The sequence below is a fragment of the Pituophis catenifer genome, unplaced genomic scaffold (genome assembly GCF_029215685.1).
Source record: "Pituophis catenifer annectens isolate HBS135680 unplaced genomic scaffold, rPitCat1.0.hap2 SCAF_1, whole genome shotgun sequence".
Lineage (NCBI taxonomy): Eukaryota > Metazoa > Chordata > Lepidosauria > Squamata > Colubridae > Pituophis > Pituophis catenifer.
Genome location: NW_027256881.1, coordinates 331,721,421 through 331,745,005, shown reverse-complemented (window position 1 = coordinate 331,745,005; position 23,585 = coordinate 331,721,421). Strand labels below are relative to the sequence as shown.

The 23,585-nt window shown below is 40.6% G+C and overlaps 3 protein-coding genes across 3 annotated transcripts; 1 reads left to right on the top strand and 2 right to left on the bottom strand.

Moving 5' to 3' along the window:
• Positions 1-1,550: 1,550 nt before the first annotated feature.
• Positions 1,551-6,349, bottom strand: CAPS (calcyphosine). The gene is made up of 5 exons (XM_070931744.1): positions 6,128-6,349; positions 4,999-5,117; positions 4,424-4,601; positions 3,487-3,696; positions 1,551-2,190 (listed from the first exon to the last, which is right to left on the bottom strand). The coding sequence occupies exons 1-5, from the start codon at positions 6,347-6,349 to the stop codon at positions 2,089-2,091; spliced, it is 831 nt and encodes a 276-aa protein (XP_070787845.1). The 3' UTR covers positions 1,551-2,088.
• A 7,305-nt stretch (positions 6,350-13,654) lies between these two features.
• VMAC (vimentin type intermediate filament associated coiled-coil protein) lies at positions 13,655-15,859 on the bottom strand. The gene is made up of 2 exons (XM_070931743.1): positions 15,609-15,859; positions 13,655-14,134 (listed from the first exon to the last, which is right to left on the bottom strand). Exons 1-2 carry the CDS (start codon positions 15,857-15,859, stop codon positions 13,786-13,788), a joined length of 600 nt encoding a protein of 199 aa, XP_070787844.1. The 3' UTR covers positions 13,655-13,785.
• Positions 15,860-16,316: 457 nt separating this feature from the next.
• NDUFA11 (NADH:ubiquinone oxidoreductase subunit A11) lies at positions 16,317-23,297 on the top strand. The gene is made up of 4 exons (XM_070931742.1): positions 16,317-16,476; positions 20,943-21,035; positions 22,702-22,824; positions 22,958-23,297. Exons 1-4 carry the CDS (start codon positions 16,395-16,397, stop codon positions 23,068-23,070), a joined length of 411 nt encoding a protein of 136 aa, XP_070787843.1. The 5' UTR covers positions 16,317-16,394; the 3' UTR covers positions 23,071-23,297.
• Positions 23,298-23,585: the final 288 nt, after the last annotated feature.

Here is a 23,585-nt window from a genome sequence, read left to right as displayed (position 1 = left end):
TGAGGTACTCTGCTAGATTTTTAAGGACATTTTCTAACATTTGAAAAGTGCATTCTGTTTAACAGTGGCTTTAAAAAAAAACCACTTGGTGGTGTTAAAGCATTTAAGTCTTGCTGGGGTAGGCATCAGGTGGGCTACTGTCAAATAAAATAATTGAGCTAGTTGAGACTTGGAGCTCATCAAATGGGGAAATGTCCATAAGAGGGAGATATTCCAGAACTGGTTTCATTTCAGATTAGTTGGCTTCATGCTGAATTGTAAAATAATTTTAAGTTAAATGTGTTAAGCCAGTGAATTGCAATTAACCAAACCTTGGTTTAATATGTATGTAAACAGTATTCTTTACTGGACTACTTGAGTATTTTTTGTTAAATGAAATTCCTTGTTGGATCCAGAGCAAAATCTGTTATATGGTAGATCATGCTAAGCTATAATGAGATTTGCTTCGGTCTTATTTAGCACACAAACCGATCCAGTGATGGATGATTCAATAAACTACCTGAAATACAGCGTAGTAGGATGTATGGATCCAGTTTTTACCTCCTGTTGCCCGTCTACAACCCTAAACATCAGTTTGGGTACACGGGGGCTAAAAGCTTGACCAAAGATTCAGTGTTCTCATCTCTTGACCAAAATCAGCTTTTGGTCTTGTGTATGTTATCTTTGGAATTAAGTATTTATATCCCAGATACATTCACAAAGATAAAATCTGAACCACTCCTTTCAGGGGGAGGGGGAAGTATGGGAGGAAAGCACCAGGAAGTGAAATGTTAGCTACAATTTACAATTTACCTTTCAGGCTGACCAAATTTTGCCACCACTGTAAGGGATACAAGTTTGACACTATTTCAGTCTCACTTCATTTAACTCTTTCCAGTTTGGGAAGTCATAGGAGAAAAGTCTGCAACATTACTGCTAGACAGTTAGATGAATCTTCTTCCCAATTATGTTAGCATGTGGTAGTACCTGGCCAGTCTCGGCTGGATAGACAGGTGAACAGGATTTGACTTGGTTCTATACCAGATAGGAGACTTTCAGAAAAGGCCGGAGTTTTGGTTAGATTGGAAAATGGAAATTAAAAAAAAAAAAAACAGCAGTGCCAAACTAATATTTTCAAATTGTTGCAAAGAAGCCCTCTATATTCATTAAGTTATCAAGAATTGACATGGAGATGCTGCCTTCACCATTATAATTACCAGTTAAACTATTAAAGAACATTCTCTGCGGTTAGTTGTAAAATGTTAAAAAATTAAAGTGGGTTCACTTGGATGCACATAGAAAGTCTTGCTGTGCTGCTTCATGGGGTGGGAGAGGGATGGTTCTGGGATGGCAGCATATGCATTGGTGAGAAGTCAGAAGGTGTCTCTTAGAATTTTTTTTAAAAAGCAGGAATAGTGATAACTTTAGTCTCTGAATCTGTGGGATCCTAATTCCTGACCATAAGGCGTACTTCTTAAGCTGATGGTATTGCCAATTTTCCATTCTTACCATGTACCCCCTTTTAACGCCCTACTGGATATTAACAAGCAACCAAGTTGGAGTTGGTGAATCTTTTATTCAGGAGAAAATCCAGAAAAAGAGTATAAAAGCCTTTTATTATTCTGGTCTATAGCACTCAGTTGGAAAACGTTAAATGTTCTGTGTAGAGACGGATAAATCTACAGGGGCTAGGAACTTGTGTCTCTCCAGATAGCTGACAAACTACAGCTCCCAGCAAATCCCAGCCATTATAACCAATAGGGATCTTGGAAGTTGAATGCCTTTATTTGTCCAGCTTTAGTTGAAGTTACAGTTTAGTGATTTCCAAAAAGGCCAAACTTCCCTTAAGTAGAAAACTCAGAAAAAAGGATGGAAGTCAGCAACCAGATTCCCTTCTTCTATAGTTAGATTTCTAGTGCAGCACCCCAATTATGGGCAATTTCAAGGAACCTCTTTTTTTAATTGTGTGTCTACTGCATGTATAAGCTGAATTCTCATTAGACAAAGCCCTAAACCTACCTTGCACTAGAACGCCCCAGGAATTTCATACTAAATATGTGGTGCTAAGTTGCCTACACTTCAGAAGGGAATGCCCAATTTTTGATCCCACTACAGCTTCCATGCAGCTTTCATCATGTCGACAAAATAGCCATCACTGTCAATAGAAGCACTGACTCCACTGTAATAATTCAGGAATTCCTCATTCGTGATCTGTAGAGAAATATGGAGTAGATTTTAACGTTTGTCCCTAATGACAGAACCTGATGTTTTATTGGGGATGACGATGGTTCAGTATACTTGGACAAAGCAGTACTTTTACTTCAAGACAGTAAAACTGTCATTGTTAAAAAAATAACCCTAAAAATTTAAATATTTGGTATTGCCAAAAATAGTAGTAGTATTAGGCCATTCACATTAATAGAAGAAAAGAATGACATGGAAAAGGATGTGATGGGAAGAAAAGCAGCATTCACAAGCGTTCTGTTCTGAACTACCTTCAAGCGGCATTTCCCAACCTTGGTCACCTGAAGATGTGTGGACTTCAACTCCCAGAATTCCCCAGCCAGCAGGGGGAATCTTTTAAGTGGCCAAGATTGGGAAGCACTGCCTTAGGGCCCTGCACAATAATGATTTATGATCTGCAAATATAGTAAAATCTTTACTATGGTTTAACAGATCTTCATTCATGGATTTTGGATCCAACAAGCAACATTTGCTCTAGCTCCCTCCTCCCAAAATAGACCGAGCCCATTTTATCCAAAATTGTTCAAACGATTCACTTGAATGTATTTATTCATTCAATTTTTCTAGCCGCCCATCTCAAACAAGTGACTGGATGGTGAAAAATCATAGAACAATTAAAAACAGTTACACGCTAATACAAAATCGTACATAAGGCAGCCAAATTATTTAAAACACTACTATCAATTTATGTCATTTGCATCCTGACATGTTCTGAAATGGTCCAATTTATATATCAACTCATGTCATTTGCAAACAGAATGAATTGGACCAACATTTAAATTCAAATGTAATGGGACATTTGGAAACAACACACATAACATCTATTCTAATGGTCTATTAATTCAAGGTTTTAGTGTATATCTTAGATCAGCCTTCCCCAAATGAGTGTCTTCAAATGCCCACCAAATGTGTGTCTTTTTAAGTTTGATAAAAATAATATTCTGGAACCACAACTATTAGAATGCCACAAGAGCCTGGTGCCACAGCAGACTAATAGCCTGTTATTAACATTCAGCTGTCTGCAATTACTGTAAGTTTGAATCTCACCAGGCTCAAGGTTGACTCAGCCTTCCATCCTTTCTAAGATAGGTAAATTGAGGACCCAGTTTGTGGGGGCAATAAGCTGACTTTGTATAAATATACAAAAGTATGAAGGCTATTGCTTAACGCATTGTAAGACGCCCTGAGTCTCCGGAGAAGAGCGGCATATAAATCAAATTTAAAAAAAAAAAAACACATCAAGAGATCATTCTGGCTGTTTACCTTCCCATCCTTATCATCAGGAGAGTCAAAGCTCTCCAGAAAGGCACTGAAAACCTGATCTTCTGTCCACTCTCCACTCTTGAACTTGGGGTGGGATCGGCTGTTGTAGACCCCATGAAGATCCTCTACCGTCACCAATCCATCACCAGTCCTGTCCAATTTCTGGAATGCTTTTTCAATGATCTCTTTCCTGGTGTTGGACATAGGAGGCTAAAGAAAAATAGTGAGAAGTCAAGCATGTTGAAGTCTCCCACCCCCTTTTTTTGTTTTTGTTTGTTTATTTGTCAGATTAATGGTTGAATCTCTGGACCTTTCATGCTGGAAGGAAACCTATGGGGTTTTTCTGTGGTAATGTGGGAGACATACTGAAAAATTAGATGAAGCATCGTCTAAACTGCCATGGGTCTTCTAGACAAAGAGATATGTTGATTGACCCCAAAGAAGCATCTCACAATTTATATTTGTAAAGATTAAATAGAAAGAGTGGGGGAGGGATATGGACTTCAGTCTGGTCTGGTATGGTGGGCAAGATTAGATCAGGGATTCCCCATCTCTATTAAAATGATGAGACTAGTACATTAGCAGCCATTAGTTGAAAAGAGATTCTTCATATATGGGAAGAATATATCACAGATTAAAAACACTGAATTAGTTCTGATTTTCAGGATTCTGAATCTCCCATTGATGCAGTTAACTATCAGTTAAAAATCAGATGCTACATTAGTTAGGTCCCTGGTCACATTTAATAAGCATTTCCTATGTTATTTTCAGGGTAATCTGTCTCTAAATACCAGTTTCTGAGGGAAGGGGAGAAGAAAAACAAATAACAGGAGAAACTATGGCTTCCAATGACCGCTTGTCTTCCTCAGGTGCCCTCAGGCCTTCTGTGCCAGCTCAGCCTGCTAATTCAAATATAGAAGTGGATTATTTTATTTACCCTCAGGACTTGCAGGAATTCAGTGAAGTCCAGGGTACCATTCTTATTTTTGTCACAGAAGCTGAAAATCTCTTCTGCTTCACCCCTTTCCAAAGGGACTCCAGCATCCTGGAGACCCTTCATAAATTCCTCCAGATCCAAAGTTTTGCTGCCATTGTCATCCATGATGCGGAAAAATCTGCAAAGAATGGAATGTAATATAGGCGTGTGAGTGAGTGCCGTGTGTGTGTGTGTGAGAGAGAGAGAGAGAGAGAGATGGAGACATTTATGGAGAAGCTCAGCCTGTACTTTTCCTTGTAGTATTCACTTCCCTAAATGCTAACAACAAAAGTTAGTTAGTTTAATGATTGATAAAGTAATCCTGAATTTAGAAGCCGTAATATTATTTCCCATTGGGGAACTGATATATTGAAATTTTCTGCAGCTCCCTGCCTCTGCCAAGCAGAGTAAATGAAGCAAAATAATTAAAAAGAAAACCTCAAATAAGGAAGAAAGGAGATGGGGGAGGGGGGAACCACTTGAATAATCTGAATGAAATTATTTCCAGAAAATATGGATAATCTCATACTTTGTACCTGGCAAGTCCCTTAATCCCAGAAGCTCCTCTTTCCAAACACTTTGCTCTGAGTTTGGCAATGCTTCCAGTACCTTTTCCTTCCATGCTGCAGGTATTTATTATGATGGAAAAAAGGATCTAAAAAGGATGAAGCATAAAGGAAGGTCAGGTATGGAAGGTTTAGCCCTCAAAGACTTCCATCTGACATAATTAATACTACTACAATCATAAATTAAGCCCCAATGTTGGTTCAAAAGCAATCAAAGCAGGTACTTCAGCAAAATGTCCTCTTCCAGTGCTTCCTTGACACCATTGATCTGGGAATGTTGGTCCAATGGTCCGGGAATATGTTTGCAATGCCAATTACATACAATGTATTATTGTAACACTCTCCATCTTAGCTCAGATTAGTGATAGACAACGTGCATCTGAAATATATCTCACAAAGCAATCTATAATTGAGGGGCAGATTGGTCTTTGTGCAGTGGTGAAATCCAAATTTTTTTACTACCAGTTCTGTGGGCGTGGCTTGGTGGGCAGGGTGTGGCTTGGTGGGCGTGGCAAGGGAAAGGATACTGCAAAATCCCCATTCCCTTCCCACTCCTGGGGGAAGGATATTGCAAAATCACCATTCCCACCCCACTCTGGGGCCAGCCAGAGGTGATATTTGCCGGTTCTCCAAGCTACTCAAAATTTCCACTACTGGTTCTCTAGAACCTGTCAGAACCTGCTGGATTTCACCCGTCTTGGTGCCTTCTAATTCTGGAGTATAAATGGCATGTGACAAAGAGGTATGTTTATATCAAAGAGAGAAGGCAAGTTAATTCCTAGCTCTGTGCTCTAGCTTTGTGTGCTGCTTTGGGAAGTCTCTTCTGATCGTATTCAAGACATTACCTGTATTTATACTTCCTTTCGTTTCCAAGCGAGTAGGTCCTTTTAGTTAATTAAGATGAAAAAATCTTGAGACAGCTTGCAAACTAAATACAAGAGGCCACAAAACTTTCGTTCATTTCATTTCTGTCCATTCCAGTGAACAGACATTAAGAGGGGGGAAAAAAACTTTCCGTTCCTTCTCTCTTCTGCATAATCCACCCTCTGCCCCTCAAACCAGTCTGTTGGAGTTTTTCCATCGATGTTGAATATCCTACCTGCAATTGTTGCTTGTTTGCTTGCTTTTTCTCGCCACCCGCGGAACTTAGTTTGACTGTTGTGTTGACTTGCCTTGAGCTGTTCCCTGTCTCTATAGCAATCGCTTGCTCGGTTGCCAGGAGGGCCTCGCCAAGGGAAAGCTCTGTGGTGTGCTGGAAAGCTCTCAGAGGAAGTGACACAGGCCAAATAGGAAGGTGGCAGGAGGGGCCAGGAGCCTGCATGGCTCATCTTAGTCTAGAGCTGCTAAAAAGAGAGAGAGAGAGAGAGAGAGAGAGAGAGAGAGAGAGAGAGAGAGAGAGAGAGAGAGAGAGAGAGAGAGAGAGAGAGAGAGAGAGAGAGGTAATACAGCTCTCTATCAGAGGGAAAGATTTGGTTGGAATCACCTGCTGTAAATTAGCAATCGTCAGCAACTTTTGTGCCCAGAAATTTTAATTTTATCATGTACCAAGAGAGGACTGTTTTTATGGCTGTTTTTTGACAATCCAACAGATCCTGTTTTGCAGGGCAACTTTTCCCACCCTGCTCTTCTGCAACGAGAACTCCTGAAATTTCTCTAAAATGGGAATTCTGTACGTTCTGATCCCAGCACATTTAGGAGTTAGGAAGTTGGAGAAAGCTGCCTTTGTCATTTCTAATGTTATTCTACCATTGCCTGTACTATATTTTGATTCACACAGCACATCATCAGACTCACTCAAGTAATATCTACCTATAACATGGATGTCCCAGCAGCCCCAGTGATGATCTGCTTAACTTATCAGCATGACTTTCAACCATAATTCCAAGCTCAATTACAGTTGTAAGGTGAGAACTATCTACAAGCATAGAGGCCTAAGAGGGGGCAAGCGCTGTCAAAAGTAGAGGCTAAAATACAACAATTTGAGAAAAGCAGATAGTGCCATTTTGTGAGTCCAAACGAAGAAGTATTTATTTATTTATTTATTTTTATTTGTTTGCTTCTTTATTTATTTATTTGATTTATATTGCCGCCTATTCACACATGGTGATTCAAGGTGGCTTATAAGAATATAAAAACATATAAAAACAATAAAACTAATAAAAGAGAGAATTATATATAATAAAATAACCCCCCACTCCCTGCCCTGGTGACAACACATCATACGAGCCATTCAATGCTCCATCCCGCTCTGCATTCCCCAGGCCCACTGGCAGAACCAGGTCTTCAGCGCCTTCCAGAAGAGTATCAGAGTGGGGGCCATTCTAATCTCTGGGGGAATGATGTTCCAGAGAGAGGGAGCCACCATGGAGAAGGCCCTTCTTCTGGGTCCCACCAGGTGTATCTTCCTAGGGGATGAGACCCCCAACATTCCTTGCCTTCCCACTCTGGTATTTAGAAGAAGTATTTAGAAGAACTCCTTACAACAGCATAAGGCTGTGATAGCGAACCTACTGGCACACATGCCAGAGGTGGCACACAGAGCCCTTTCTGCAGGCACATCAGCTGTTGCCAGCTGCTCTTCCAGTTTCCAGTGCTCTGGCATGCGCGAAAACCAGCTGGCCGGTGCACATGCGTGCACCAGAAACAGGAAGATCAGCTGGCATGTGCATGCGCTCCGGCTAGCTGGTGTTCCAGTTTCCAGGCTCCGGTGCGCACATGTGCATGCGCGCAGGTGCGTTCCAGTTTCGGCACTCGGTGCCAAAAAGGTTCGCTGTCACTGGCATAAGGTATAAATGAACAATCCAGGTTAATGGTTATATATTAAGAGAAAGCTAATGTGACCTGTATATTTAATACATTTACAATTTATAGCAGAGAAAGGAAAGGGAAAGAGAGTTTGAGAGACAGAGGGGTCACGAGTCTAGTGTTTTTTTTTTCCCCAAATCTTTTGCTCCACGATGAGCAAAATACTGGAGAAATAAAAGAGGAGATTAATTTCAGAGAGGAAGGCACGAACAAACTTATTGGATATGTCAGTTCAAGTCAGTTAGGGTATAATGTGTCATAAGCAATATTGTGAACGTTATTTACTGTAGTAGGGAATTGACAATCAAACCAGTTGCTCCAGCCGGGTTTTATCATGTACAGGACATAGCCAAGCAATTTGATCATTGCATTCTGTACTAGCTGAGGCTCCAGACCCCAAGTCCCCGGGGGAAACCCGAAGGAGGGCATTCCTTGAATGTAAGTATAAGGTTGAAACCCAGCCAGCTAGTCAAGCAAGTCAATGCAGCCTCCAATAACAGCCATAATCTATCAGCCCCTCCCATCACAGTCCATAAAGAGCTACCTTATTTACTGTGAAGATATTCCCTACATCTAATACTGGAAGCAGGAAGCACCATAGAAAAGTGCCTCCAGTCCATAACTCAAAAACACGCTGTAGGACATTGGTCTCCAACAGTGGTGGGATTCAAGTAATTTAACAACCGGTTCTCTGCCCTAATGATTTCTTCCAACAACCAGTTTGCCAAATTGCTCAGAAAGTTAACAACCGGTTCTCCTGAAGTGGTGTGAACTGGCTGAATCCCATCACTGGTCTCCAACTTTGGCAACTTTAAGCCTGGTGGAATTCTCCAGCCAGCAAAGCTCCAGGCTTAAAGTTGCCACGGTTGGAGACCCCTGCTCTAGGAGCATCCTGTGTTGAATGCTTTAATCCTAGCAAATGTTCTACATGTGTATCTGAAATGAAACTCCTGCTCTTAGTTCAGTCCCTTCTCTGTTGTTCCCCATGGTTCTTTAACCTTTTTGAAAGTGCTTTATTTCAACTAATACAGCCCATGTCAAATTCACGATTCTGGGCAGCTAACAACAGTTAAATACCGTAGAGATAGTCCTCCACTTACAACAGTTCATTTAGTGACTGTTCAAAGTTACAACGGCACTGGAAAAAAAGTGACTTATGACCATTTTTCAGTTACGACCTTTGTAGCACCTCCATAGTCATGTGATCAAAATTCAGATGCTTGACAATTGGTTTATACTTAAGACCGTTGCTGTGTCCCAAGTACATATGACCCCCTTTTGTGACCTTTTCACAAGCAGAGTCAATGGGGAATTCAGATTCACTTAACAACCAGGTTGCTAATTTATCAACTGCAGTGATTCAATTAATAGCTGTGGCAAGAAAGGTCGTAAAATGGGGCAAAACTCACTTAACAAATGTCTCACTTAACAACAGAAATTTTGGGCTCAATTGTGGTTATAAGACAAGGACCATCTGTACATATATTTATATTTAGCTATATTTAGCTCTTCAATAAATCATTTGAACTCTGTGAGCTCTCAGAAGTTTGAGAAATTTCTTGGGAAAGAGATTCACATCACAGCAACTGATCAGACAGCCTTTTAAAAAAAAGAGAACAACATGAGAATGGTCATAAAAGCAGGCAGTTTTGAAAAAGTTGTAGTGTTTCTGCTAGCAATCATATCTTAGTTAGCCCATGTAAAACATTTAGAAACCGTGAGAAAAACATCAGAATACAGTACAGATCAAGTATACCAAAATATTTTTAATATTATTTTGCTTCCAACAAGAAAAATTAGATTTGAGGACCTAGTGTAACAAAATCCTCATAGGCACTTAACTGGTGCTTCAGTTGTCAGTAAATATATGACTCAAAATAAACGTAACAGGCATTAAATAAAACTCTACATATGTATTCAGTATTTAGTCCCAATGGTTCCCAGTAAGAGTGCTTAAGACTGCAATCACTCATTCAAGAAATCAATTATTCTGTGGAAATACAGCAAATTATAGCGCAAAAAGGGTTGCCAAAAAATACCAGTAGAAAATCTGCAACTCCCCCAAGAGGATTACAAGAGTTAACTCAACCCACATGGGCAGACGTGAATGGTGAAGACTGGATGCCAGAAAAAGCAGAATCTTGGGAAGCCATGTTGCTGCTATCACCATTTCAGCCATTTTGAAAGCTACATGGCAGAAACGGGATGAAGAGGACACCAAGACAGTTTCATGGCTGTTTAGGTTGGTGGAATTTTGTGAACTCTACCTGAATGGATCCCTCAAGACATTTCTACTTTCCTCTGAAATACACACATTGCCTGAATCACTGGATTTTGTTTCCCTTTTATTTCCTCTACAGCTCATGATCCCTTAACACGGTGCTTCTCAATCTTGGCAACATGCAGATGTGTGGACTTCAAGTCCCAGGATTCCCCAACCAGTTGGGAACTGAAATACACATTGCCAAGGTAGAGAAGCATTGCCTTGAAATGCTGCAATTATTGTTTTAAATGATCTCCAACTGAAAAGGAGTTAGTGTATTGAAAGGTTCACTGATTGCTACTGCCTCTATAGCAGGGGTCTCCAACCTTGGCAACTTTAAGACTTGTGGACTTCAGCTCTGTAGGACAGACAACATCTCCTGGACATGAGGGAAGGATCAGCACATTTGCCGGGTTTAAAAATATGAATGAAATGGACTACTGTATTGTATAGGTGGTTATGGCTGACTGGAACGTCAGTAATGTAACATGTTGTTGAATGGCAAATGCACAGCACGTTACTGAAAGTATGTTTAAAGAGGGTTAAGTACCCCAAGTTTGGCTGGATTCATATAAGACATTGAATTGTAAAACACAGCCAACTTTTTACCCCTGCCTTCTATAGCTGACTAACGGTGGATTCAGACTTGCTATGGTGTTCAAACTTAATACAACCATGTTCTTCAATTACCCAAGATGGCATGAGTTTCAGTTCTGAATGTCCAAGTAATCCTAAAACCCCCAATTCGCACATGACAAGGGTCCATCATATAAAACCAGCTTCTATGCAACACTGTCCACTTTCTATTAGGATAGAATCAAAACGAGGTACAATCTCCTTAATTTTCCACCCCAGGCCAGTAATAATTATTCCTATTTAGCTTGTTATGGCAGCCCTGCAAGCTTGTTCAATTCTGAGGGGGGGGGAAACTATTAAAAACCCATTGGTTGCCAGTTCCCTATATTTTGAACAGTAATATAATGTGCTTGGCCAAGAAGGCAGAAAAGAAAAATATCCAAAAGATGAAGCAACTTCCAGGTTTTCACCAGAAAATGCATCTGAGTTAACTCAACAGAAGTTCTCAGCATTTTTTTTTAAGCAAAGCTCAGGGTAACATTTCTGACACAAAATTACTAGTGTTAAAAATAAACCCATCTTTCTCTCCTCCACTAAGAAGCTAAAATCATAGGCTCTGATCTTTCCCGACTGATTCATAGGCTTGGAAAGAAACTGGCAAGCTAGCCAGAGAATTCTGGGAGTTGAAGTGCACACATTTTTAAAGTTGCTAAGGTTAGGAAACACTGGCTTAATAGCTCTCAGTCAGTCAGTCATTGCTTATGCTTTTTAAAGAGGCAAGTGACCTACTCTAAGAACAGGTACAGTAATGCCTGGTGGTGCAGTGGATAGAATGCAGTATTGCAGGCTAACTCTGCCCACAGTCTGGAGTCCGATCCTGACTGGCTCAAGGTTAGCCTTCCATCCTTCTGAGGTCAGTAAAATGAGGAGCCAGATTGTTAGGGGCAATATGCTGACATTGTAAACTGTTCAGAAAGTGCTCTAAAGCAGAGGTCCACAACCCCCAGTCCGGTGCCGGTCTACAGCCTATTTGGAACCGGGCCGTGGAAGAGGTGTGAGAGTGCATGTGCGAAGCTGCATTTGTGAAAGCAGCACACATGCGCAACCATCCCTTTTCCCTCACCGCCGCTTCTGCCAGGCTGCTGAGCTGAAAAGGTTGGAGACCGCTGCTGTAAAGCACTATGCAGTATATAAGTCTAAGTGCTATTGCTCGTGCCCGCCATGGGGAAGGCCTAACCACCAATAAGGCCAGTGGTGGGTTTCAAGTTTTTTTACTACAGGTTCTATGGGTGTGGCTTGGTGGGCATGGTGTGGTTTGGTGGGCGTGGCAGAGGAAGGATACTGTAAAATCTCCATTTCCACCCCACTCCAGGGGAAGGATACTGCAAAATCCCCATTTCCTCCCGATCAGCTGGGACTCTGGAGGCAGAGAATAGATGGGGGCGGGGCCAGTCAGAATTTTTACTACCGGTTCTCCGAACTACTCAAAATTTCCATTACCGGTTCTCCAGAACTGGTCAGAACCTGCTGAAACCCACCTCTGAATAAGGCCATAAATAGAAGATGGTTGAATTCCTTTTCCTGCTCAAGCAAGCAGACGTAGTACTTCAAGCTGAAATTCTGTGCTCGTTCCTGTGGGTTAGCCAAACAGGCTGAAAAAGAAGTTTCCTATTCTCTATGATTTTGCCCCTCCTAAAAAATTGCCTATCCAGGTTAAAAATGGATTAAGTCACATGCAAGCAGAAGATGCATTAGACTTAAAATTCCTTGGTTAGAAAAACTTACTTCAGTAAGATTGTTAAGGGGTAAATCTTGAAGGGAGATGAAGCTGCCAAAATGAAAGGAAGTAATCTTTTACCACAATCAGTATAAATGAATGCAGGAAGTCCTCAACCTATGACCACAATTGGGAGTGCAACCTCACTCACAAAGTGATGCAGTTGTTAAGTGAGCTGCATCCCATTTTTTGCCATGGTCATTAAGCAAATCCAGCTTTCCCCATTGACTGTGCTTGTTGGAAGTCCCCTTAGAAGACTCTAAATAGTGATCACATGACCCTGGGATGCTGCAACCATCATAAATACATGCTGATTGCCAAATTTCCAAATTTCGATCACATCACTGCAAAGATCGTAAGCTTAAAAACTGATTGACAGTCCCTTTTTTTCCACAGCTGTCTTAACTTCAAATGGTTGTTATAAATGAATTGTTGTAAGTTGAGGACTACCTGTACTAACAGGACTGGACTCCAGGATTCCAGCCTTAGCTATGGTTCTTAAAAAGATACTGGTATCTAGGTAACATTCTTCTTTTTATCATTCTAATTGTGGGATTTCCAAGCCTATCAACAAAGGCATGATTTCCTGCCCTTGTGAATTTTATATTTTAAATAATTTAGCCCACGTGGCACATGCAAGTCTGAAATTATATAATCAACAGAACTGGAAGGAACCATAGAGGTCATCTGCAGGATTCATTAGAACATCTCCTTTAGCAAAGGAGGAACTTATCAAGTACTTTACAATTTGTTCCACTAGCTGACAACATTGTTAACAATTAGAAAATTCCTCCTGATGTCTAAACCCTAATTTGAATTCCTTCCTTGTAGTTTGAACCCGTCCTGTCCTACTCCCAAAAAGACTGGTGCTGGTTTTGGCTGGATATAACCAAAAAATATTGTGAGATAGAGAAAGAGAGAGCAGTGGTGGCAACCTTCTTTAGAGTAATGTTAATTTAAGTTAGCAGCTTTCCTTTAGATACCTGCCTCTCTTAAGAGTGGGATTAGGCAATCTGGAGTGCTACCCTATAACTCCCACAACTGTAAATATAACCAATATTGGAAGAGGCTGGGACTGTCATCATTTGTCCTAGAGATTCAGGTACCTACATCCAATTAAGGGGTGCAGGAAAAAAAGGCATGATTTTTAAGCCACAAACCAAAAAAGTCTGCTGATACACAAAACTATTACTAGAATGGCTGGTTTAAAAATAGTCACTTTGTCATCCCCAGCATGAGCAGTTCAGAGTAAAAAAAAAAAGTGGTATTACCCTACTCAAAAGAGATTTTTTTAAAAAAAGAGGCTTCAGATATGGGAACCAAGAATCTTGTCCGTTTACACTGTTGTCCCAAACAAAGTCTTGTCTGAATCCTGTTCATCATCCCCAAGTGAAAAGTCTTTGGTGTCCAAATCAAGGTCTGGGATACAGTTTGTCTCCAGTGACAGGTTGTGATCTGGTGAGTTGGCGTCACTTTGTGCAGCAAGGACAGGACTCAGCTGCTCCCCTTCAGCCATGTATGCCAAGAGATTATCCAAGACTGGGCGGCTACGACAGATCTTGGTCAGCAGGCGGCTCCTGTGCCTCAGTTGAGTTATCAAACTGTCTTTCTCCTGGATCACGTTTAACAGTTTTTGCGCATGCTGTTCAGAAGACTGCAGCTTTTCCTCCAATATGGCAATTTCCCTTTGGACGAAAAAAAAAATGAAACAGGTTACCTGAGGAACCATCTTATCCACCTCACATTGCCCCATCCCACCTGATCAGGCAGAGAAGGTGTGTTATGGAATACTGTAGTTAAAGAATTTCAACTGGCAGGATCTAGGAAAAGGGCCTTCGCTGCTGTTTCCCCCACTGTCTGGAATATCCTTCCCTAGAGGTAAAGAGGGCCTCACTTTTCGAAAAAGTCTGAAAACACGGTTCTGCTAGCCTGCAATGGACTCACAACCATGGGGATGGTCAGCGCATTGAAGCCCCTCTCTCTGCCTTTAAACATTTTTATCCTCGTTTTACTTCTACTGATATATTGTATCTTCACAGGTAGTCCTCAAGTTCACACAATCGGGACCAGAACCTCTGTTGTTAAGCAAGGTAGCCATTAAGTGAGTTGCACCCCAAATTTATGGCTGGTTTTGCTGTAGTCATTAGGCAAATCACAGTGATTGTTAAGGGAATCACGGGGTCATTAAGCAAATCCAGCTTTCCATTGATTTGCTTGTTGGAAACCAATTGGGAAGGTCAAAAATGGATGATCATGTGACCCCAGGACTCTGCAACCATCCTAAATACATGCTGGTTGCCAAGGGCCCAAATTCTGTACATGTGATCAGTTCTAAGTGTGAAGGACTGGTTGCACAAGTCACTTTTTTCAGCGCTATTGTCACTTTGAACAATTGCTAAACAAACTGTCATTACGTCAAAGAGTATACGTGATTATTTTTTTATACTTTTAACTGTTACATCTGCCAGAGTCACTCTGAGAGTAAGATGAGCAGAGTCTAAATTAAAAAAATAAAATATAAATACATGAGGGTAGAAAGGATTGGTAAAATTATGTTTAAGTCCTTTTTCCTAAGACAGAGCCACAAGTTAGAGATGAAAGTATCCACTGGAATATGATGATCGTATGCAAGATGTTATTAGAGGGCTTGCTAGTAGGTGAAGTCCTTGGTTGCCTGTGTTATAAACCTGGAAATAATGTATTTGAAAGGATTTCTACCTGGTGCTGAATTTTTCAGCTTGCCTGAAGCACAATTACACGATTGCTATTCAACAGGAAAAGATGCTGCGAGTGCCTTCATATCCACAGCCTGCCCAAACTCAAACTGGCCTCTCTTTTCCTATTAATTTGTTCCTGAAGTTCCAGCTGGGATAGCTATTTCCTACCATGAAATTTTGTACACAGGTATTTGCTTTCACAGCCCAAATGATTTCCTAATCCTGAGAAATAATGACAAATTGTTTAGCAAGATTGAGAGAGGAGAAAAGCCCCCCCCATATATATGCATATATATTATGCAGCTCCCACCGAAAGCTAAATAATATTTAGAAGACCAACTTCATAGAGAAAAAGGCAAATGACAGTCAAAGAAGTTCTCTGCAAAACCTTTTATTCGTTTATTACTCTAACCAAGGTTCTAGTCCTCTTCGAGGTCAGTACCTGTCCTTGCCTTCCCGAAGCCCGAACACCGCCTGGCGCATCTCGGCATCCTTCCGGATGAGACTCTCAGCCTGGCCGTGCACCGTGCGCTCCGCAGCTGCCAAACGCCGTTCCAACTCTGCAACCCGCCCGTGCAAGGCGGCCAAATGCGCGTTAGCCTCGCGAATCTGGACCGGCGTCGGCGGCGAAGATGAAGACATCATGGACGACAACGACGACGCCCGGGGAGGCCCCGCCCAGCGCCCGCGCATCGTAGCCAATGGGAAGGCAGGTCACACCCCCCACACAATGAAACCTCGCCGCGCCCTTCATTCGGACTGACCAATCAGGAGCGAGGCCACACTAATGAGTCCTGAGAAAATGACAAATGGGACCACGCCTCCTATTAACAGCCGCTCGACTGAAGCTCTGTCAGATTGGAAGTTCCAGTCGGGCCGGTCAAGCGCGTCTTTTACGACGCCCCGCCCCAAGTAGGCGGGCAAGAGGAGGGGAAACAAAGCACGCGCAGCTTTAGTCCCCTTTACCGCCCAAGCATCTACCAATAGAAATCATGCGAAGCCACATTCACAAACCAATCGATTAATCTGTGACGGGATAAGCCACGCCCCCAATCGTCAATAAAGCCGCGCCTACTTTCACCTAATCCCGTCCAATCCTTACGGACCCCGAGTTGCCATTGGCCCGCGTCTAACTCTGGCTCTCTATGCTCTCGCGAGATCAGGTCCAGGGTAGTGTCCTTGGTGAAATCTCGTGGTGCTTGCGCCTGTCGCCGCGGTCGGTGTCAATATGAACGGGTACGGGGAGATTCTGGACGGCACCAACTGTTTCCGTAAGACCTGGCTTGCGGGGCGCCTCGGGGCCCTTACCGGTGAGGACCAAACTGAGGTGGGCCGTTACTGTGGGGCTCCTCTTCGCTGTTTTTACTCGGAAACTACCCCAAGTTAGCTGCGAGTCCACCCGGGAATCGTGACAATAAAGATCCCCGTCCTTGAACCCCCATCGCCGTCGAGCTTAAATATGGGCTCGTCCACACAGCCTCCTTGCCCCGCCCTGGAGGACGTCCTACGTAATGTCCATTAAGGGCCTGTCAATCAGAGTAGAACTGGAAGGTACCTTGGAGGTCATCTAGTCCAGCCCCCTGCTCTGGCAGGAGACCCTATACAGGCCTATACCATTTCAGACAAGTGGCTGCTCAGTCTTTTCTTTAAAACCTCCAGTGTTGAAGCACCCACAACTTCTGGAGGCAAGCTGTTCCACTGGTTAATTGTCCTCACTGTTAGGAAGTTCCTCCTCAATTCCAGGTTGCTTCTCTCCTTGATTAGTTTCCATCCCTTGTTTCTTGTCCTGCCCTCTGGTGCTTTGGAAAATAAACTGACCCCCCTCTTTTTTGTGGCAGCCCCTCAAATACTGGAATATTGCTATCATGTCCCCCCTAGTCCTTCTTTTCTCTAGACTGGCCAAACCCAAATCCTGCAACTGTTCTTCGTATGTTTTAGCCTCCAGGCCTTTAATCACCTCAGTTGCTCTTCTTTGCACTTTTTTGAAAATCTCAACATTTTTTTTGTAATGCGGTGACCAAAACTTTTTTTTTGTCAAATATTTTTTTATTTTTTTATATCACATATTCCATTTCTATGTTAAATAGAAATTGTCAAAATTGTTAATATATAAACATCATCATCATCATCATCTATACATAAAAATATATGTAATAATATCAATCGTTATTGAAAAGTATACTATCTTCCATTACAGTATTGATTATATATCTAAATATTTACTCATCAGTTTTTCTTTCTCATGTAGTCCATATTTCACATAATTCCACTCCTCTAACCTCAGTATTTGTCACTTAACCATTTATAGAATAGTTTCCATGTTATAAAATATTCCGAGTCTTCTTTTCCTTTGATTTTTAGGGTTAACCTATCCATTTCTGCACATTCCAGAATTTTTTTTGATTATAATGTCATCTGTAGGGGTTTCTGAGTTTTTCCAGTATTGTGCATATACAATCCTGGCTGCTGTAAAATTAAATAAGTGTTACCCTTATTATAGTTTCTGGAAGTATGCCCAACAAGAATGTCTCAGATTTCAAATATATATGTTGTTTTTTCATTATTTCCAGCCACATGCATATTTTCTTCCAGTATTATTTTGCTTTGGAACATGTCCACCACATGATAATATGAGCCTGGTATTTGGTTGGATTTCCAACATTTAACAGATTTATTGTTATATATGTTTGCCAATCTTGCAGGTGAATCTGTAAAACATCTGTAAAACATTTTATAGAGGTTTGATGACTAAAACTGAATGCAATATTTGAGGGGTGGCCTCACTAAGGCTTTATAAAGCAGTACTAATACTGCACATTATTTTGATTCTATGCCTCGGTTTATACAACCAAGGATTCTATTAGCTTTTTTGGCGGCGGCTGCACACTGCTGGCTTATGTTTAAGTGCTCTTCCACTAGGACTCTAAGGTTACTGTTAACAGGTCATAGTTCCAAGGTCACAGTTACAGTTTTTGAGCCAGGTTTTGCCTAATTTGTACTTGTACCTTTGTACCTTTGGGTTTTTTCCGGCCCAGGTATAAAACCTTGTTTTTCTCTGCATTAAATTTCATATATATTTTTTTTAATTTGATTTATATGCCGCCCTTCTCCGGAGACTCAGGGCGGCTTACAATGCGTTAAGCAATAGCCTTCATACTTTTGTATATTTATACAAAGTCAGCTTATTGCCCCCACAAACTGGGTCCTCAATTTACCTATTTTAGAAAGGATGGAAGGCTGAGTCAACCTTGAGCCTGGTAAGATTCGAACCTGCAGAAATTGCAGGCAGCTGTGTTAATTACAGGGTGCATTAAACCACTGTACTACCAAGGCTCTTGGTATTGTTGACTAGGGCCCATTGTTCAAGTCTGTCGAGATCTTTTTGGATCCTGAGCTTGTCTTCTGGGATGTTGGCTATTCCGGCTAACTTAGTGTTATCTGCAAATTTGATGAGTTCTCCTTCTATTCCCTCATCTAAGTCATTTATGAAGAGAATGGGGCCTAAGTACCCAAGGCTCTGTATACAGTATGTCCTCACAGCATAACCTCCATCTCGTTCTTAGGCCATCCCAGAGGGCGGCTGAAATTGGTCGTAGGCATCCTGACAGAAAAAAGTGTTTTCCCTGAAAAGATCTCCAGACTCTGTAGGGCCTGGAGGGAGTTGTTGTTCCAGGCCTGCTGGGCTCCAATTGCTGTTGGTGGGACTGCCTCTCCCATCCATTTGCTGAGCTCAGTAGTCCTTGCACAGCAGCTGCCCCAGGAAAGTGGAGTTCCTTTGTTCATCTCTGTCCTTTTTGTATATCTGTGGTTTGTTGAAGGGAAAATCCATGGAAGAGCAAATGCGGATACAGGTAGTCCTCAACTTACAACAGTTCATTTAGTGACTGTCCAAAGTTTCAACATCACTGGAAAAAAGTGACATGACCTCTTTATGACAGTTGCAGCATTGCAGGGTCATGTAATCACCTTTTGTGACCTTCTGACAAGCAGATTCATTTAGCAACTGTGTTACTAATTTAACTGCAGTTATTCACTTAACAACTGTGATGGGAAAGGCTGTTTTGGCCAACAAGGTGCTGCAGGAGGCTTTCTGGGCCAAAAATGGGGCGTGGAGGGTCGCATGTACCCCCCTTCCCAATAAAGCAGTATTTTTTATTTTATTTTATTTTACTTCAAATTTATATACCGCCCTTCTCCCTAGGGACTCAGTATTAGCTTTTAAATGAAAATGCATTGATGGCTTTTTTCAAAACCTCTATTAAAGTAGATTATTGGCATTCACTAGAAACCAGGGTGGATAAAAATCAATAATTTTTTTAAAAAAATCAAAAAAATCAGGTTTTTTTTAATTTAAATTGGATTTTTTTGATTTAAATCAGATTTTTTTATTTTTATCAAATTTATTTTAATAAAAAACTTTTGGGGTAAAAATCTATCGTAAGATAGTTTTCTATTTAAGATACATAAATAATTTAGTTTATTCAGCATGAAATGGAGCTTAGTTATGTGTCATGAGGCTGTATATTCTGCAACACTGGGACTATCGGTGAGTCAACAGTGGGTCAAAGGGGTAGCAGAGATGACAGTTGCTCTTTAAAAATTATGATTTAAATCGAGTTGATTTAAATCAAGCATTTTTACTAGTGATTTAAATCATGATTTAAATTGTGATTTAAATCAACTCGATTTAAATCAAATCCACCCTGCTAGAAACAATACCTAATTTCCAAAATAGATAAGTATTATGATTCCTCTGAAATCCTTAAACAAATCTAATTCCATATATTGATTAAATTTGCTATTATATGCAAGCTTATACATTCCAATAAGATTTATAATCCATGTGTACACACACACACACACACACACACAGATATATATATATACATACATATACATATACATATATACATACACATATATACATATATATACATACATACATATATACACACACAATAAATATATTTTCCTTTACCATTGGTTTCAAGTCTGTTTGGTCTCAATGTTACTTTTATATTTTGACCTTTTTAAAGGTATTCTTCATAGAATAAATAGATAGATTTTCCTTGGTTCTGAAATTCAAGAACCATAGCACAAGAGAGCATCGGATTGAGAAGAAATTGTCAATTGCAGGCTCTGTGGTGCTGTCCTGTTTTAATCCATGGTCAGTATTGTAAAATAACATGGTTTTATCCTTTAATTATTAGATTTTGGTATAATGACGTGGATAGGCACAGTACAGGTAAACCTTAATTTACAATAGTTCATTTAGTGACCATTCAAAGTTACAATGGCACTAAAAGTGACATGATCATTTTTCACACTTATGACCATTACAGCATCCCTATGGTCACGTGATCAAAAGTCAGGTGCTTGGCAACTGACTCCTATTTATGACGGCTGTAGTGTTTTGAGGTCATGTGAACACCTTTTGCAAAAGCAACGGGGAAGCCAGATTCACTTAACAACTGTTTTCATTAACAACTGCAGTAATTCACTTAAGAAATGGGGCAAGAAAGGTCATAAAACGGGACAAAACTCACTTAACGAATTTCTCATTTAGCAACAGAAATGTTGGGCTCAATTGTGGTTGTAAGTTGAGTATGGCCTGTATTCCTTTGTACATATGTTAAGTTTATGGGATTGCCAATGAAGAAAAAAATAGTTAATTATAATCTGTTTACTTTCCTTATTTTAAAATAATAAAAGGCTTTGTTGTTGCTGGTACTGCTAACCTTTTTTTGTCATCCATTTTTTAAAAATCTTCCTGTAGGTCTCGTTGCTTCAACTTACCATGTAGTTCTGTACACACCAGAAACAAAACTAGAAGGACTTATGAGACTAGCCAAATCCACTGTCACTATGGGTAAGGCCTGCTTATTTGGTTAGTAGCATTCAAATGCAAATCAATACAGCTTACTGGGTTGTGGCTTAGCATATGTTATATGAATGAAAGCACTCTGGTTGTAAATCATGGTTAATCCTAATTCTCTTACCTGATTAGAGCCAATTAGAAAGCATGGCTTAAAACAATGGGCGAAGTAATCAAGGTTTCATTTTCATTTGTATTTCATTTCTTTTAGACCGTGTTTGATTTGTACTTCTATCTCAGTTTTTAAACTGTGTTTCAAGTTTAATGTACACATATTTTTTCTGAAAAGATATCTTATGATTAAAGCAGAGATCTTATAATAAAACCAAACCTAGAAGTTTAAAAATTCTTAAATCCCTGTTCAAGTACTAACTTGTATTGTATTTGTAAGCTTAGGGGTAGTTTTTAGTAAATAATGAATGCATTCTAATTTGTTCTATTCAAGAGATGCTAACATTCAGGAGGGGAATACATCTCTCCTTCTGAAGTAGCCCTTTGAAAGTCTTGTGTGCTTTCCAGTGGTGGGTTGTTACCGGTTCGGCCCGGATTGGGCGAACCGATAGCGGCAGTGGCAGGAGGCTCCGCCTACCCGCCCGGACACAGAAGCATCGCTTGCATGCACCCATGAGCTAACCCGTAGCAACGGGTTTTGAAAACTGCCGCTGCTGCTTTCCCACAATGCCCCTGCACAAAAATATTGGGGATAGCTGCTCACAGATTGAGCCCTGCCTTTTCAGTAGTGACTTGGTATGAGAACAGCCCTTAGCTGAAAACAGCAGGCTGTTTTATTTTCAAACTGTTTCACAACCAAATTTTGTGGAGTGTTTTGTTTTGAGCATCTTGGGAGACCTCAGAAACCTCTCCGAGATACTCAAAACAGCCTGTTTTATGCTCAGAAATAATTTTACATATTTTCACTCACACTCTTTCCAATAAATAAAACGTTTTTCACATCATTAGGTGAAACTTTAGAAAGGGTCTCCCAGTCGATTTCGTGCTAAGCCGTTAATATAAAATAGCCTATTTTAGCGCAAAGAAGTATCCTGTGTTCTTCTTGTTCCCATCTTAAAAGAAATCCCCAATGATTCATCTGTGGTATTGAAGTCTGTTTGATGGATTTATTATGTGCCATCAAGACAGTAGATGGATTTTCACCAGAACAATCTGCACCTAACCTGGTCCTTCTAGTCTTCCATCTCTGCACTCATTACCACTGTTGTTGTCCTCCATTTTAATGCTGGTGGCACTTTGTTCCTTCTTCCTTCCTTCTTCCTTCCCCAACATTATAGACTTCTCCAGAGAGCTAGATGTTTCTATAAGATATCTGAAACATGAGGATTTGAGCCTGGTCATTTGTACCTTGACTGAGAACAATAGATTGATATTGTTTGGGTTTTTTTTTTTTTTTTGACTACCGATATGAAACATTTTATGGTCTGCTTCACAGTCAACTAATTTTGCTATTATAATCAAGCTCTTCCACCCCCTTATAGCGCTAATATAATCAGTTTGATTTATTTGTGCCCCATCTGGTGATGTCCATGTATAAGAGGTGCAGTTTTTATTGTTAGAAGGCCGTTAGCAAAAAAGAAATCGCTGGACTTGCAGAACTTGACAAATCATTTGCCTGCTTTATCTTCTGCTTTTTTTCCCTCCACAGCCACCCTAGGGGCAGTTTTCGCGGCAACATCTTGCATCAGTGGTGAACTTCGAGATGCTCCACAAGACCCTATGAACTACTTCATTGGAGGATGTGCATCGGGGATAATGATAGGAGCCAAAAGTTAGTATTGGTTGTGCCATTAGTTTTTTTTTTTTTAATGTACTCAATGGAGATTTGGGGTTTTGAACTGAATAATTATAAGACATAATCTATAGCCTGTGATCTAACCAATGATTGTTTTCTCCCTCTTCAGCTAACAGTTTTCTTATTGGCACTTCATCTTGCATTGGTCTTGGTGTGTTGGGCGCTTTTTTCAAAGTTGGCAGGCAGGAAGGCTGGAAACTGTTGGTATATCCTCAAAAATGACGTGGACTTCCTAATTCTAAAAGCAGATGTCCTTCTCTGTCTAAAAGCATTGTCGCATGTACAGTTGCTAGTCACTGATTGAAGCTCATGGGGCTTCCAAATGATATATAAATATTTAGTAATAATTGAAGGATGTCGGCATAACTTGTACATATGATGAAATGGTGATGTCACTGAATTGTCTCTTCTGAGAGGAACTTACATCCAAATAAATAATTATGTTTGGATAGCTTGTTGTTTATTTCTATGCTTAGCTTTTCCCCCTAAAAATGGCTTCCTCAGGATTGAGCTGGATGACAATACTGGAAAAACTAAACATGAAAGAGAGGCTACTGGATTGGACCAAGGCTCAACTGATTCGGTGTTTGTTTCCTACAGGTGCTACTCAGATATATTTCCAGGAAGCTCACAATAAGACTAGAAGCTTTTTCTTTTACTTGCTTTTCCTAGTATTCAGAACTGGGTTGCTTCTCCACATAGGCATTTCATATAGTCATAATTTCCTAGCTTGGTTC